Consider the following 12,822-nt stretch of genomic DNA (forward strand, 5'->3'; position numbering starts at 1 on the left):
TCTAAATAACTGATGAAAGTTTAATACATTAAAACCAGGTATTTATCACTTTTATACTGTATTTGCCATTTCTGAACAAAGTAGAGGCAAATTGTGACACTTCATAAAAATGTTGATTCCCATCCCTAAGACCCAGCCTCCCTCAAATATTCCCTCCCACCCCCTACAGAACTCTGTCCTGAATAAAACACTTAAATACATCATAAATAGTAAATTATGAAAAAAAATAGCAAGAATTGTTTCTTTCCTTCTCGTAAAAAAGAACATGGCAGCAAAGACAGGCAGCCAGAAACTGGCTGGGGTGTCTAATATAGACAGTTACTTGGGGGTACAGGCTAACTTACTATCAACGTTGGGTGGGGTGGAGAGGGGATAGTATAAGGATTCAACAATCTGCCTGAGATGCCAGGCCTGCTTCTTCCCCTGACAGGAGGAGGATTGGATGGAGAACATGAGGAGGAGAGGGATTACACAGCCCCCATTTCCAAGTTCTCTGCATGAAGAGAGGCAGCAAGGCATGTAGCACAGCAATGACCTCACTAAGGCAAGAATCTGCTGGCTTCCCATGAGTTTAAGAGAATATTCTCTAGCCTCATAGTTATGGACGACCTGCTAACCGGACACAGGTGTCCCCTCTACATCTCAGCTCCATGAACAGCAGAACACTGTTGGAAAAAGGTGGTAAAAGCAAGGAAGAAATCTCCTTTGGAGAAGAATCTAAAATTCATTTGATAAGTCTTCGTATTTAGAAAAACAAGCAGAATACATTTCAAATTGAAAAACAGTAAGAATCATTATGGCCTGGCAGTGAGTAGGTCCTGCCTAAGAAGGGTTCTGGATCGTTTAGCCCCACCACTGCCCCACTGTTTAACAAAGGGGTAAAGATTACCCCATGTCCCACTCTCTCCATTCCTTCAGCCTTAAGAAATTCATTAGAGAGGAGGAGTTAAAGAGGAGCTGCTCCTCGCAGAGCAAACACCAGACTTTTGCTTCTCAAATACCCGGGGCTCTTCTGCAGGAACCCGACGAATAGGCATCTCCCCAACGCTTCTGGAGTTTTGCTCTGACACTGTCTGGCTTGAAACTGTGTGCTGTGTGCCATTTTTCTTTTCCTTTTTTAAGGAAATAAAGGAAGCGGGTTGGGAGGTGGTTAAACACCCTCACCCAGCAAAAAAACCTTTACAAAGATTACGGGGGTCTTCTTCCAGAGAGAAAGAGCTAAGGTGGGGATGATGTACCAGCCAGTCTGTCCTGAGGAAATTAATAATGAGTCCAGCTCCTGGTGAAAGGTAAGTGAGGGGGAAGAAAACTATCAAGTCCAGCAACCCCCATTCCCAACAGGAAGAATAGGGGTATGAAAATAATTCAGTTGTGGAAGCCAAGGTTGGCTAGTTGAAAACTTGTGCCACCCTAGCACAGGAGTGGAGAGGATGCTGCTGTCCTCAACTGTCCGAGGCACTAATGCCCACTCATGAGGAAGGGGAAGTAGAAGAGGTTCTTCTTCAGGGAGGAGATGGAGAACTCCCCTAGCCTCCATTAACACTCCTTTTTGGATGACCAATAAAAAGAAAATTCAGCACTGCTGGGTCCAAGGGCTGACATCTTGTGATCACAGAGATGGTAGAATCTTATTCCAGGTCTTCTGAGGATTTCTGCTCACTGAAAAGGTAAACAAGTAAAGTTAAGAATGTGAATTATGAGATGAGGTAGGAAAGGAATTTCACGTAATTTCAAACTAGATGGCACAGTTAAGGTCTCCTTCTAGTTCAATCTCAGCTTCCAAGTACAAGGTACCAAAAACAAAAATTTTAAAGTAAGATTTAGAGGGGCACCCAGCTCCCCTGGCTCAACCAGTTAATTACTTGCTCTACAGCATCAGTGATGCTCTTTACACCCTTCAAAGCATCTACCTACCCCGCATCCCAGACACTCACGTGGATAAACTCTGACTCTGTAAAATCTGTAACTTCAGGCTTTTCCAAGATGGTTGAGCTAAAAGGAGGGGGAAAAAAATGGAGGCAGAGAGAAGAAATAGATAAGAAAAAGGACTTTTAAGTCAAATTTCATAGTTTCTCCATATTTCATTCAGAATCAATTTAGGATGCAGAAAGAAGAGGCTAAGGGAGTTCCCGTTGTGGCTCAGCAATAACGAACCCCACTAGTATCTATAAGGACTCAGGTTCAATTCCTGGCCTTGATCAGTGTATTAAGTATCTGGTGCTGCCATGAGCTGTGGTGTAGGTTGTAGACACGGCTCGGATCCTAAGTTGCTGTTGGTTGTAGGCTGGCAGCTGTAGCTCTAATTCTACCCCTAGCCTGGCTACAGGTGCAGCCCTAAAAGACAAAAAGAAAAAAAAAAAAAAGAAAAGAGAGTCTAAGAAGCTATTAGATTTGGAAGCATTGTTTTAATTACCTACTTAATTTCTTTGTTTTTTGTCTTTTTGCCTTTTCTAGGGCCGGTTCCTGCGGCATATGGAGGTTCCCAGGCTAGGGGTCCAATCAGAGCTGTAGATGCCAGCCTACGCCACAGCCACGGCCACAGCAACTCGGGATCCGAGCCGCGTCTGCGACCTACACCACAGCTCACGGCAATGCGGGATCTTTAACTCACCGCAAGGCCAGGGATCGAACACACTACCTCATGGTTCCTAGTCGGATTCATTAACCACTGAGCCACGACAGGAATTACTACTTACTTTCTTGATTTATATTTCCCAACAATATATATAATATACTTCCTAACACCCTCCTCTAGTGTCTTCAATCCCCAGGTGTAGTAGGTACCTGATGATCACTGTCACCTGATAGTTATGCCATTGTGTAATTTTCTCCTGAGAGTGCGCTGAATTTAATGATTTTCTTCTAGTGAACAGAAAGCACCACAGGTGACAGAAAGTCAATTCTGAGATTATGCTACAAAAAGACTATACTGTCCTCTTGGGAACGTGCTCTCTCATTGTTTACTATGAGAAAGCTAGCTGCCATGCTGAGCTGCCTTTTAGAGATGACCATGTGACAGGGAACTGAGGGAGTCTCAATGACCAAGAGCCAATAAGGAACTGAGCCCTTAGTCCAACAGCCTGCAAGAAACTGAATCTTGCCAGCAATCACATTAGTAAGCTTGGAAGCTGATCCACCCTTGGGTGAGCCTTCAGATGAGACCAGTGCTGGCTAATAGCTTGACTGTAACTTCCTGAGAGATTCTGATCAAAAGGTACCCAGCTAAGCCACACCCAGATTGGTTTTTTTTTGGTCTTTTTAGGCTACACCTGTGGCATATGGAGGTTCCCAGGCTTGGGGTCTAATTGGAGCTGCAGCTGCCAGCCTACACCACACCCACAGCCACGCCAGATCCAAGCTGTGTCTGTGACCTACACCACAGCTCACGGCAACGCCAGACTTAACCCACTGAGTGAGGGCAGGGATTGAACCTGCGTCCTCATGGATACTAGTCAGATTCATTCCGCTGAGCCATGACGGAAACACCTTTTCTTTTAATTAATCAATTTTTTTTCACACCCAGATTTCAAATCACATAAAATCTGAGGTAGGAGTTGTCTTGTGCTGCAGAAGGATCTGGCGCTGTCACTGCAGTGGCTTTGGTCACTGCTGTGGCACAGGTTTGATTCCAGGCCTGGGAACTTTCACGTGCCATGGGTGTAGCCAACCCCCCCCACCAAAACCCAAAAAACAACTGAGATAGTGTTTGTTGTTTTTAGCTGCTCAATTTTGGTAATTTGTCACAAAACCATAGATAATACAGATTTCTATACCTGGAAATGAAGTCCTGCTGTAATATAAATCTAAAATTTGGAACTGGGCTTTAAGGAGAGTTAAGTTTAAAAGTGCCCTCAATATATTGTAGAATTCTGGACTTTAAGGGGGTTGCCAGTGAAGGCTTCAAGGACAGTGTGAAAACTCTTAGTGGAAACTGAAGAAGGGATCTTTGTAATGTAATGAAACAAAGTTTGGCAACAATGTCACCTACAGTTACATAGGAAGTAGAATATGTGCCTAATGACCTGGGTGATCTAGCCGGGGACATTTCTAAACCAGGTGCTGGAGATGCCACCTGGTAAAATATGAGAGGAGAAAACTAAATTAAGGGAAGGACTTCACAACATTATAAATCAATTACACTTCAGTAATACTTTTAAAAATGGGAATAAAAAATTAAACGAAGGGCCATAAAACAAAAAGAAACCATGGTTTTGAAAATGCTGAGCCTCTCCAGAGAGCAAATAGTGTTAAAATTAAGAAAAGGATAAAATCTAAGGCACTGCCAGGAAAATGTGGTCTACAGATGAAGTCAAGGGTATGACTGTAAAACATTTTTTAAGAATTCAAATCACTATTCAGTCATACAAAAGGCTATTCAAAAGATTAAGGGCAAGTCTCTCAGATTCTCTCAATTTAACAAAAGGATCTCTAAGAAACATAGAGCTTATCAAAAAGGTATTTGTGGGTGTGGTTTTCGTCTAATAGAGTGAATTCCAATGTGATTCATAGGAGGCCCACAAAATGTTTGAGGGTATTAAAGCAGCAGTAACATTTTCGGCTTGGACTGAAAGGGACAGAAACAACACACCATGAAGAGAAACAGACCACTGGATCCCCAAAATTCTGGCAAGAAGTAGGCTAAGAATATTACTCAGCTGCAAATACATTCTACTTTTCATGAAAAAGGAAGACTCAGAAGGCAAAACTAAGAGTCCAAAAGGTAGAGCCAAGAGTCATGAATTATTCTTACCCTTTGAGAACTGATAAAAGAAATTCCAACATTTTAGACAACTATATAGATTAATGACTCTGCCTCCCAATCTCCTTTTTTGTACAGGAATGTGTAAAGAGGTTATCTATGGCTGGTCTGTAATGCTGGGTGTGTGGGAAAATATCCTAGTCTCTTTATTTCACAGGTCCACAGTAATCCCTGCTTCCTGATACACTCTTGGGTAATCCTTTTCCCTTAGGTATGGACTAGATTTAGTGACTAGAATGGATTACAGGCGACAGAATGTCAATTCTAAGATTTGGTTATGAAAAGATTATGGCTTCTGCCTGCAAGCACTCTCCCTTGCTCACTCTAAGGGAAGCCAGCTGCCATGTTCTGAGTTGTCCCATGGAGAGGCCCATGTGGCAAAGAACTGAGGGCAGCTCCCAGATAAAAGCCAGCAAGGAAATAAAGCCCTCAGTCCAGCAAGCCACCAGGAACTGATTTCTGTCAATAATCACATAAATGAGTGAAGCCTCTCAGTTGAGCCTTCAGATGAGACCTCCTGGCTAATAGCTTAACTACCACTTCATAAAAGACCTTGAGCCAGAGGACCCAGTTAGGCTGTACCCAGACTTCTAACTCACAGAACTATGATATGTGTTATTTAAGTCGCTAAGTTTGGGGCTAATTTATTATGATGATTATCACACTGAAAACAAAAATAGATTCATAATATTTACACTGCATCCTTTTGAAAGGTTGCCTGTTCATTGTCTTCACTGGCTGACAATCTTTCCAGTCTTAAATTCTAATCAAAGAATTCTCGCTTAGGGAGTTCCCGTTGTGGTGCAGTGGAAACGAATCTGAGGACACGAGTTCAATCCTTGGCCTCGCTCAGTGGGTTAAGGATCCAGTATTGCTATGAGCTGTGGTGTAGGTCAGAGACGTAGCTTGGATCTGGCATTGCTGTGGTTGTGGCTCTGATTCAACCCCTAGCCTGGTAACTTCCATATGCCACGGGTGCGGCCCTAAAAAGAAAAACAATAAAAGAATTCTTTTAACTCACTAGGAGATGAAGGATAAGTTGGAGTATTTTGACTAAATATCAGAAAGTCTCTATGTAAAGGCTTCCCACCACCCCCTAAAAATGCAGAGATGTTGATACACTTTTCCAAATCACTAAAGATGAGCTCTTAGGAAGGCGAACATACAAAAATCTAGTGAAGAGCAAAAGACAATGATCTTTGGAAACAACAGATTATGGAGGTTCTCAAGGACCTGAAGAGAGAGATGAGAAGATTACATGGAGAAAGGGGCCAAAGAACCAACCTTGTAGTTAGCATTTGCAAAGTCTCTCCAATTACAGGTGAGAAATAAGGGTCAGGAATAGTTGAGACCTCACTGATTTCTCCAAAGGTGGAGTCTGAGGTAAAACATCAGGACGACCTAAGTGGACGCCTGGAAAAAAGAAAGGGGAAGAAAAATCAATAAATAAAAAAGAAGAGAAAATGGGGTGGGGGAAATATAGGAAAATATGTAGCAACTTGGCTGTTCCTGAACAGGAACGGGGAGCAGAAGTCCTAGGCAAGTAAGGGCTCAGAAGGAAGGGAGGGAGTGCCCCATCACATGGGGACCCCAACCCTGGTGCTGACCTGGCTCCACTTCCGCCTTTGTTGTCACTTGTGCCTTGGGTTCCCCAGAGATCGACGGCTGGTAAGTTATGCAGGAGTTGCCGCTGGGGCCTGCTCGCCGAGAGAAAGATGAGCCAGACCGAAACTTTTTGGAAGGAGAAGGCTTCACTTCAAAAGGGAAAGAGAGAGCCTACTTAGCACCCACCTCAGGAACCATCACCAAGACACAGACACAACTTGCTAGCATCCCCAACACAAACCCAAAGTTGTTCTTCTGCAAAGCAGGAAAAAGGTTTAATGTCAACAAAGAGGGACTCTATGAACCACTCTTCAGAGAAGGAGACATCTCAGTTTGCTTCACTTTGAAAAAGAAGCAGAAAACCTAGAGTAAAGGAGACATATACACATCTCTCCCCTCCTACATGCAAACTTGATAGCTTTGCTTCTACCTGATGATATGTCCCCTACTGCATAATTCCTTTGTTCAACATCCTTCAGTTTAAACCAAAGATGATCCCTTTGCTCTATATCCTCAGCATTTATACACATGGCACTATGATGATACTTTACACTTGTTTATATATCACTTTGAAAAGACTTTGAAAGGATTTTTCCACATTTTTTAAGACTGGCATGCCAAAATCCTCTCTGCCTCACGAGGGACAACTACTGCCTATAATGAGGAAATGGGAAGGAATTGGGAACTTCCCAGTGACGGCAGCATGCAAGGTTTGGAAAGAAGAACACTGGCACTTCCCAACCAAAAAAGTTGAAGGAAGAGACTAAGAGTACCTGCTAAGCAGAAATGAGCAAATGCTTCTCCAACTTTCTGTTCCTAATCTGAGAATTCTTTGGCATTGGGGATGTGGTAATATATCCTTACCTATCTGTCTGTAAAAGTTTGGCTTTGTCCATCTCAGCCTGTGGCATGGGTCCTAGACATACCCACAACTACACATTTTTACAATCCCACCGATTTCTCAGAAATGCCCCTCACCTCACTGACACATGGAGGGATTGCCGGGGGGGAAAGTACCAACTTGGAAACACAGGTGGACAGAGTGACTGATATAAGAATTGGCAGCAGCTCTCATGGGATGAGGGTAGAGCAGAAGCCTCTGGCTTTGGCAGTTCCCTGACAGAGGTGTCCTGCCCCCCATCTCCTGAAGTAAGGGAGCCACTGGAGGGTCATCTGGCAGAAGTCACTTACAGGGGATCTTCTTGAACACTGTATTGCACATGAAGCGCTGGAACCGTTCAGCATAGAAGCCTGGGCGATGCACCGATACGGTGTCCTGCAGAGTAAAAGATATGACTGCCGAGTTAGAAAGTAGGAGGCCCAGCAAGAAGACCTCTAGTCCAAGGGCCATGTTTCCCTAGGCTGAGACCTAGCAGAAGGTTAGAACCCCCAAATGAAATAAGAGAAAACTGAGGGGGGCAAATCAGAAGTGAAAGAGGCAGAAAGAGGGAAGCCTCTGGCAGACTGCTACTCACCCCATCATGTACCAGAGCTTTCCAAGAGTGCTCCAATTTCTTAACAAACCTGCCAAGAAAAATGTGTCACACATTCGCATAGGTTTTTTTTTTTTTTTTGGTCTTTTTGCCTTTTCTAGGGCCGCTCCTGCGGCATATGGAGGTACCCAGGCTAGGGGTCCAATCTGAGCTGTAGCCACCAGCCTATGCCAGGGCCACAGCAACGCGGGATCCGAGCCGAGTCTGCGACCTACACCACAGCTCATGGCAATGCTGGATCCTTAACCCACTGAGCAAGGCCAGGGATCGAACCCACAACCTCATGGTTCCTAGTCGGATTCGTTAACCACTGCACCATGACGAGAACGCCTCACATAGGTTTTAAATGAATGACCTTACAGTTTTTCCATTTTAGGGAGTTAAAAAGAGCAATCATAGTAGAAAAACTTAAAAAGACAGAAGCTGGGAAGCAACCTCCCCCCCATTATACTGGCTTTCCAAATATTAGATATGGTAGTGCTTATTCAGTATGGAGATCAAAGCTGTTTTTAGGTGAGTCAATTACTTATCTCCCCATGGTAAAAGTTACCATGTGCCGGCAAGTCAGGGACAAGAATATTTTGTAAAAGGAGAGTTGGAGGGATAGATAGGCAAGCCTGGAAGAGGGAAGTAAAAATTGGATGATAATATGCTGAATCAGTAAGTCAAATATTATCTAGTCCTCATTAATGCCTGAAACCTAATAGGAGCAAAACTGGCATCCAACATTTCCAGCTCCTCTTTCACTACCACTCCACTGCCTCTTAGCTCCACAGGCTAATACTTTGAACAGAACACAGTGATCCTCTTGTTTTTCTTCCACAGAAAAGAATAATGTGTTTTCCAGCTGTATCCCAATGTGGGGTATGACTCATCTCATAGGTTTTCCACAAAGAGCCAGACAGATGGTGTATTCGACTCTGGTGCTTCCGAGGACTGACTCAGCTTTCCACAGAGGTATATGCTATGTTTGGGGAGGTGGTGGGGTAAGGAAGCCAAGAGACAGGCAAAATCAAGAAAATAAACCACAATTTGAAACCCAGTGAGGCAAGCAGCCAGACTGCAACTCATTGTTCTTGCTTCAGGAAGAATATGGTGACAAACCCATCTAAAAGAGCGAGTGAGTGAATCTACATCCACTGTGCCCCAAGACCCACGTGCTCCTCACCTGTAAGACTGTAGAATGTCTATGATTCCAATATAAAGCAGCAGCCTTTCCCCTTTACTATTCCGAGCTGGTATACCACCCATACTGGAGACAATAAAAAGGAAAGAGTAAGAAAAACTTTGGGCTAGCAGGCAGAGGCTTCTTCTAACCTCAAATCAAACAGGACATGGAACTGAGACCTAAACATAACTGTCCCATCTTCCATGGAAAAGAGAGCCTTCCCCTAACCCCGAGAAACACTTTGGAGTATGTATTATAACCTCTTTCTACCCAAATCTCACTTGCTTGCCTTTCCCACCCCAACTTCACCAAAGAGAATCTTAAAAATCACCCCAACTCATCGATTTTAGGAACACTCCCTCAATTAACTCTAAACTTTCTTGGTACTTTCACATATGTTAATTTATGTCCACTAACCCTCTTCTTGAGAGTCATGAGAAAGAATACTTTAAAATGAAACTACCTAAAAGACATTTATGATACTTCAGTAACTACACTTCCTTGATCCATGACGGTAAGAAAGATGCCTTCCACAAAGAAATCTAGGATAAACTGTCTTTCATGAAGTTCTAATATAATTTGCAGGCATGTATCTAAGATTCTTAAAATACATTTTGTAAAGTCCCTTAATTCTGAACAGCTCTCCTTCTGAAGTACAAATCTCAACTCTAAGACATCTTACTTTTCTTTTATACACACACACACATATTTTTTTTTGGCTTTTTAGGGCCACACCCATGGCCTATGGAGGTTCCCAGGCTAAGTGCCGAATTGAAGCTACAGCTGCCAGCCTACACCACAGCTCACAGCAACACCGGATCCTTAACTCACCGAGCGAGGCCAGGGTTCAAATCCACAACCTCATGGTTACTAGTTGGATTCGTTTCTGCTGTGCCACAATGGGAACTCCCCTTTTATATTCTTAAGAAAGCTCATTCTATAGTTCTTAAAGCATTAACACTATAGATTTAAGTGCTGAACCAAGGCTACTCCTTCTCCCTCCAGCGAGAAAAAATGCTTAGCCTATGCTCTCTCCTTCTTGGTGCCCTTGAGTCCACTCACTGGTCATCTGTCTCCACAGTACCACCTCGTCGAGCCTCGCCCTGGATAGATTCCATGGCTGTGGAATAGAGAGCCTTTTGAGGGGCTGGTCTACGAGTGTCGGCTGGATACTGTGCTTCATTGCTTAAAGGCTCTCGCTGTGCGTGATCTATGTTATGGATTGATACCAGAAGGCTATAATCCATTATCTTGAAGCTCTGCAGAACCTAAGGGAAGGAAAAAAACATGATCTGAGGCTTGGAAAGTTTAAAAATCTTTTTTGAGGAGTTCCCATAGTGGCTCAGTGGTTAACGAATCCGACTAGGAACCATGAGGTTGCGGGTTTGATCCCTGCCCTTGCTCAGTGGGTTAAGGACCTGGCTTTGCCAATGAGCTGTCACGTAGGTTGCAGACGCGGCTCGGATCCCATGTTGCTGTGGCTCTGGCGTAGGCTGGCAGCTACAGCTCAGATTTGACCCCTAGCCTGGGAACCTCCACATGCCACAGGAGTGGCCCAAGAAATGGCAAAAAGACCAAAATAAATAAATAAATAAATATCTTTTTTGAGGCTCTTACACCTTTCCTAATCTACTTTTTTTTTTTTTTTTTTTTTGCTTTTTAGGGCCGCACCTGTGGCATTTGGAGATTCCCAGGTTAGGGGTCCAATCAGAGCTACAGCTGCCATTCTATGCCAAAGCCAGGAGAGATTTGAGCCACGTCTGTGACCTGCACCACAGCTCACAGCAACACCAGATCCTTAGCCCAGTGAGAGAGGCCAGGGGTCGAACTGCTACCTCATGGTTCCTAGTTGGATTCTTTTCGTTTAGCTGTGCCAAATGGGAACTCCCTTAATCTACTTATTCTTAACAGTGAACCTCACAGCTATCCACAGGATTATCCTTTGCTCCTCCTACTCCTTGGAGAAGAGTGTATTAACCTCCTCTGTCACCCCTCACTGATATCTCTTCAGCTTTCCTTTACTGGAGTAGATATAAATTAGGCCACAGCCCAGCCTACAAGATCCTCTTTATTCTTTCCTTGTATCTCTTCATGAAAAGAGAATTATATTGGAGTCTCCTGATGGCTCAGTGATTAAGGATCTGGCACTGTCACTGCTGTGGTCTGGGTTCAATCCCTGGACTGGGAACTTCTGCATGCTATAGGCACGGCCAGGGGAAAAAAAAAAAAAAAAAGAAAAGAAAGGAGCACTATACTCTCAATGAAATAAGGAATATGTATCTGTGCTCTAAAGAATCCAAAAGGAGGGTCTGGTGAAAGTACACTTTGTGACAAAGCGAAGGAAAGAATAATGCCAGGCCCAGAGGCAAGGAACAACAGGCTACAGGCAGGGAGGTATAATGTGGTGTTGCTAGAACATAAAATACAAAGGATAGGTGTTTGGTGCATTAGAGAGGATGGTAGGGGAAAGACAATGACAGGCCTGATATGTCATATTAAGGATCGTGGATTGTCTCCTACAGTTCTCAAGCTGGTATACCTCCAACAGTTCCACTAGCTCACTTTGGTAATGCAGCTCAACCAAGGGTGTTTTGGTAGGTGGGTAGAGTAATGGATAAAGATTACTGGTGTGATTCTCATTCATAGTTTGAAAAACCCTTCTGCTCCACTAAATCTCCAGTCTTCATAACTTAAAGAGCTAAACTAAAATAGGCATTATCCTGGAAGCAGATGCAGAGTAAGCAGAGAAAGGCAAGGATGGACGGAAGACAATATGGATTGAATATAAAATGATCCTACAAAAGCAGTTTTCAAAAACAAAAAAAAGGAGTTCCTTTGTGGCAAAGTGGGTTAGCGATCCAGCATTGTCACTGCAGAGGCTCAGATCTTCCACATGCCACAGGTGCAGCCAAAAAAAAAAAGAAAAAACAAAAGCAAACAAACAACTCAAAACCAGATATTGAAAAATCAATAGAGAAAGATTTCAAAAAAACCAAAAGATGTTAAGAAAGTGGAAACAATCAACTGTCGAACACAGCAGAAAATTCAAAGAACTAAAAGTACTCTGTTTAGGATCTAGGTGATCACCAGAGAGAGCAGTTCAACTGAAATGGTAAGAGCAAAAGCCAGGGGAGTTCCTGTCGTGGTGCAGTGGTTAACGAATCCGACTAGGAACCATGAGGTTGTGGGTTCGATCCCTGGCCTTGCTCAGTCGGTTAACGATCTGGCGTTGCCATGAGTTGTGGTATAGTTTGTCAAAGACTCAGCTCGGATCCCACGTTGCTGTGGCTCTGGTATAGGCTGGTGGCTACAGGTCCGATTAGACTCCTAGCCTAGGAACCTCCATATGCCGTGAGTGCGGCCCTGGAAAAGACAAAAAGACCAAAAAAAAAAAAAAGAGCAAAAGCCAGGATACAGTGGGTTGAGGCAGGAAAAGAAGAGAAGGGAAAGAAGAAATGGAGGCATCATTAGAGGAAGACTGAAAAAATTTCTCCTAACCTTTTTTTTTGTCTTTTGTCTTTATAGGGCCATACCTGTGGCATAAGGAGGTTCCCAGGCTAGAGCTCTAATCGGAGCTATAGCTGCCGGCCTACACCAGAGCCACAGCAACACCAGATCCGAGCTGCATCTTCGACCTACACCACAGCTCGCAGCAATGCCGGATCCTTAACACACTAAGCAAGGCCAGGGATTGAACCTGCAACCTCAGTTTCTAGTCGGATTAGTTTCCACTGCACCACGAGGGGAACTCCTCTCCTAACTTTAAAATTAAAAAGAGATAACTCTGTATGTAGACA

At 43.7% G+C, this 12,822-nt stretch overlaps 1 protein-coding gene across 1 annotated transcript in view; it reads right to left on the reverse strand.

Moving 5' to 3' along the window:
- PIP5K1A (phosphatidylinositol-4-phosphate 5-kinase type 1 alpha) overlaps window positions 1-12,822 on the reverse strand; it is a 42,998-nt gene continuing 30,176 nt past the window's right edge. Inside the window, 9 exon segments of the mRNA XM_047784673.1 lie at window positions 1-1,659; window positions 1,935-1,992; window positions 6,044-6,125; window positions 6,128-6,172; window positions 6,367-6,513; window positions 7,556-7,640; window positions 7,840-7,888; window positions 9,026-9,109; window positions 10,088-10,293. Coding sequence (XP_047640629.1) covers window positions 1,657-1,659; window positions 1,935-1,992; window positions 6,044-6,125; window positions 6,128-6,172; window positions 6,367-6,513; window positions 7,556-7,640; window positions 7,840-7,888; window positions 9,026-9,109; window positions 10,088-10,293 — 759 coding nt within the window. The 3' untranslated portion in view covers window positions 1-1,656.

This window comes from Phacochoerus africanus, chromosome 6, assembly GCF_016906955.1.
Source record: "Phacochoerus africanus isolate WHEZ1 chromosome 6, ROS_Pafr_v1, whole genome shotgun sequence".
Lineage (NCBI taxonomy): Eukaryota > Metazoa > Chordata > Mammalia > Artiodactyla > Suidae > Phacochoerus > Phacochoerus africanus.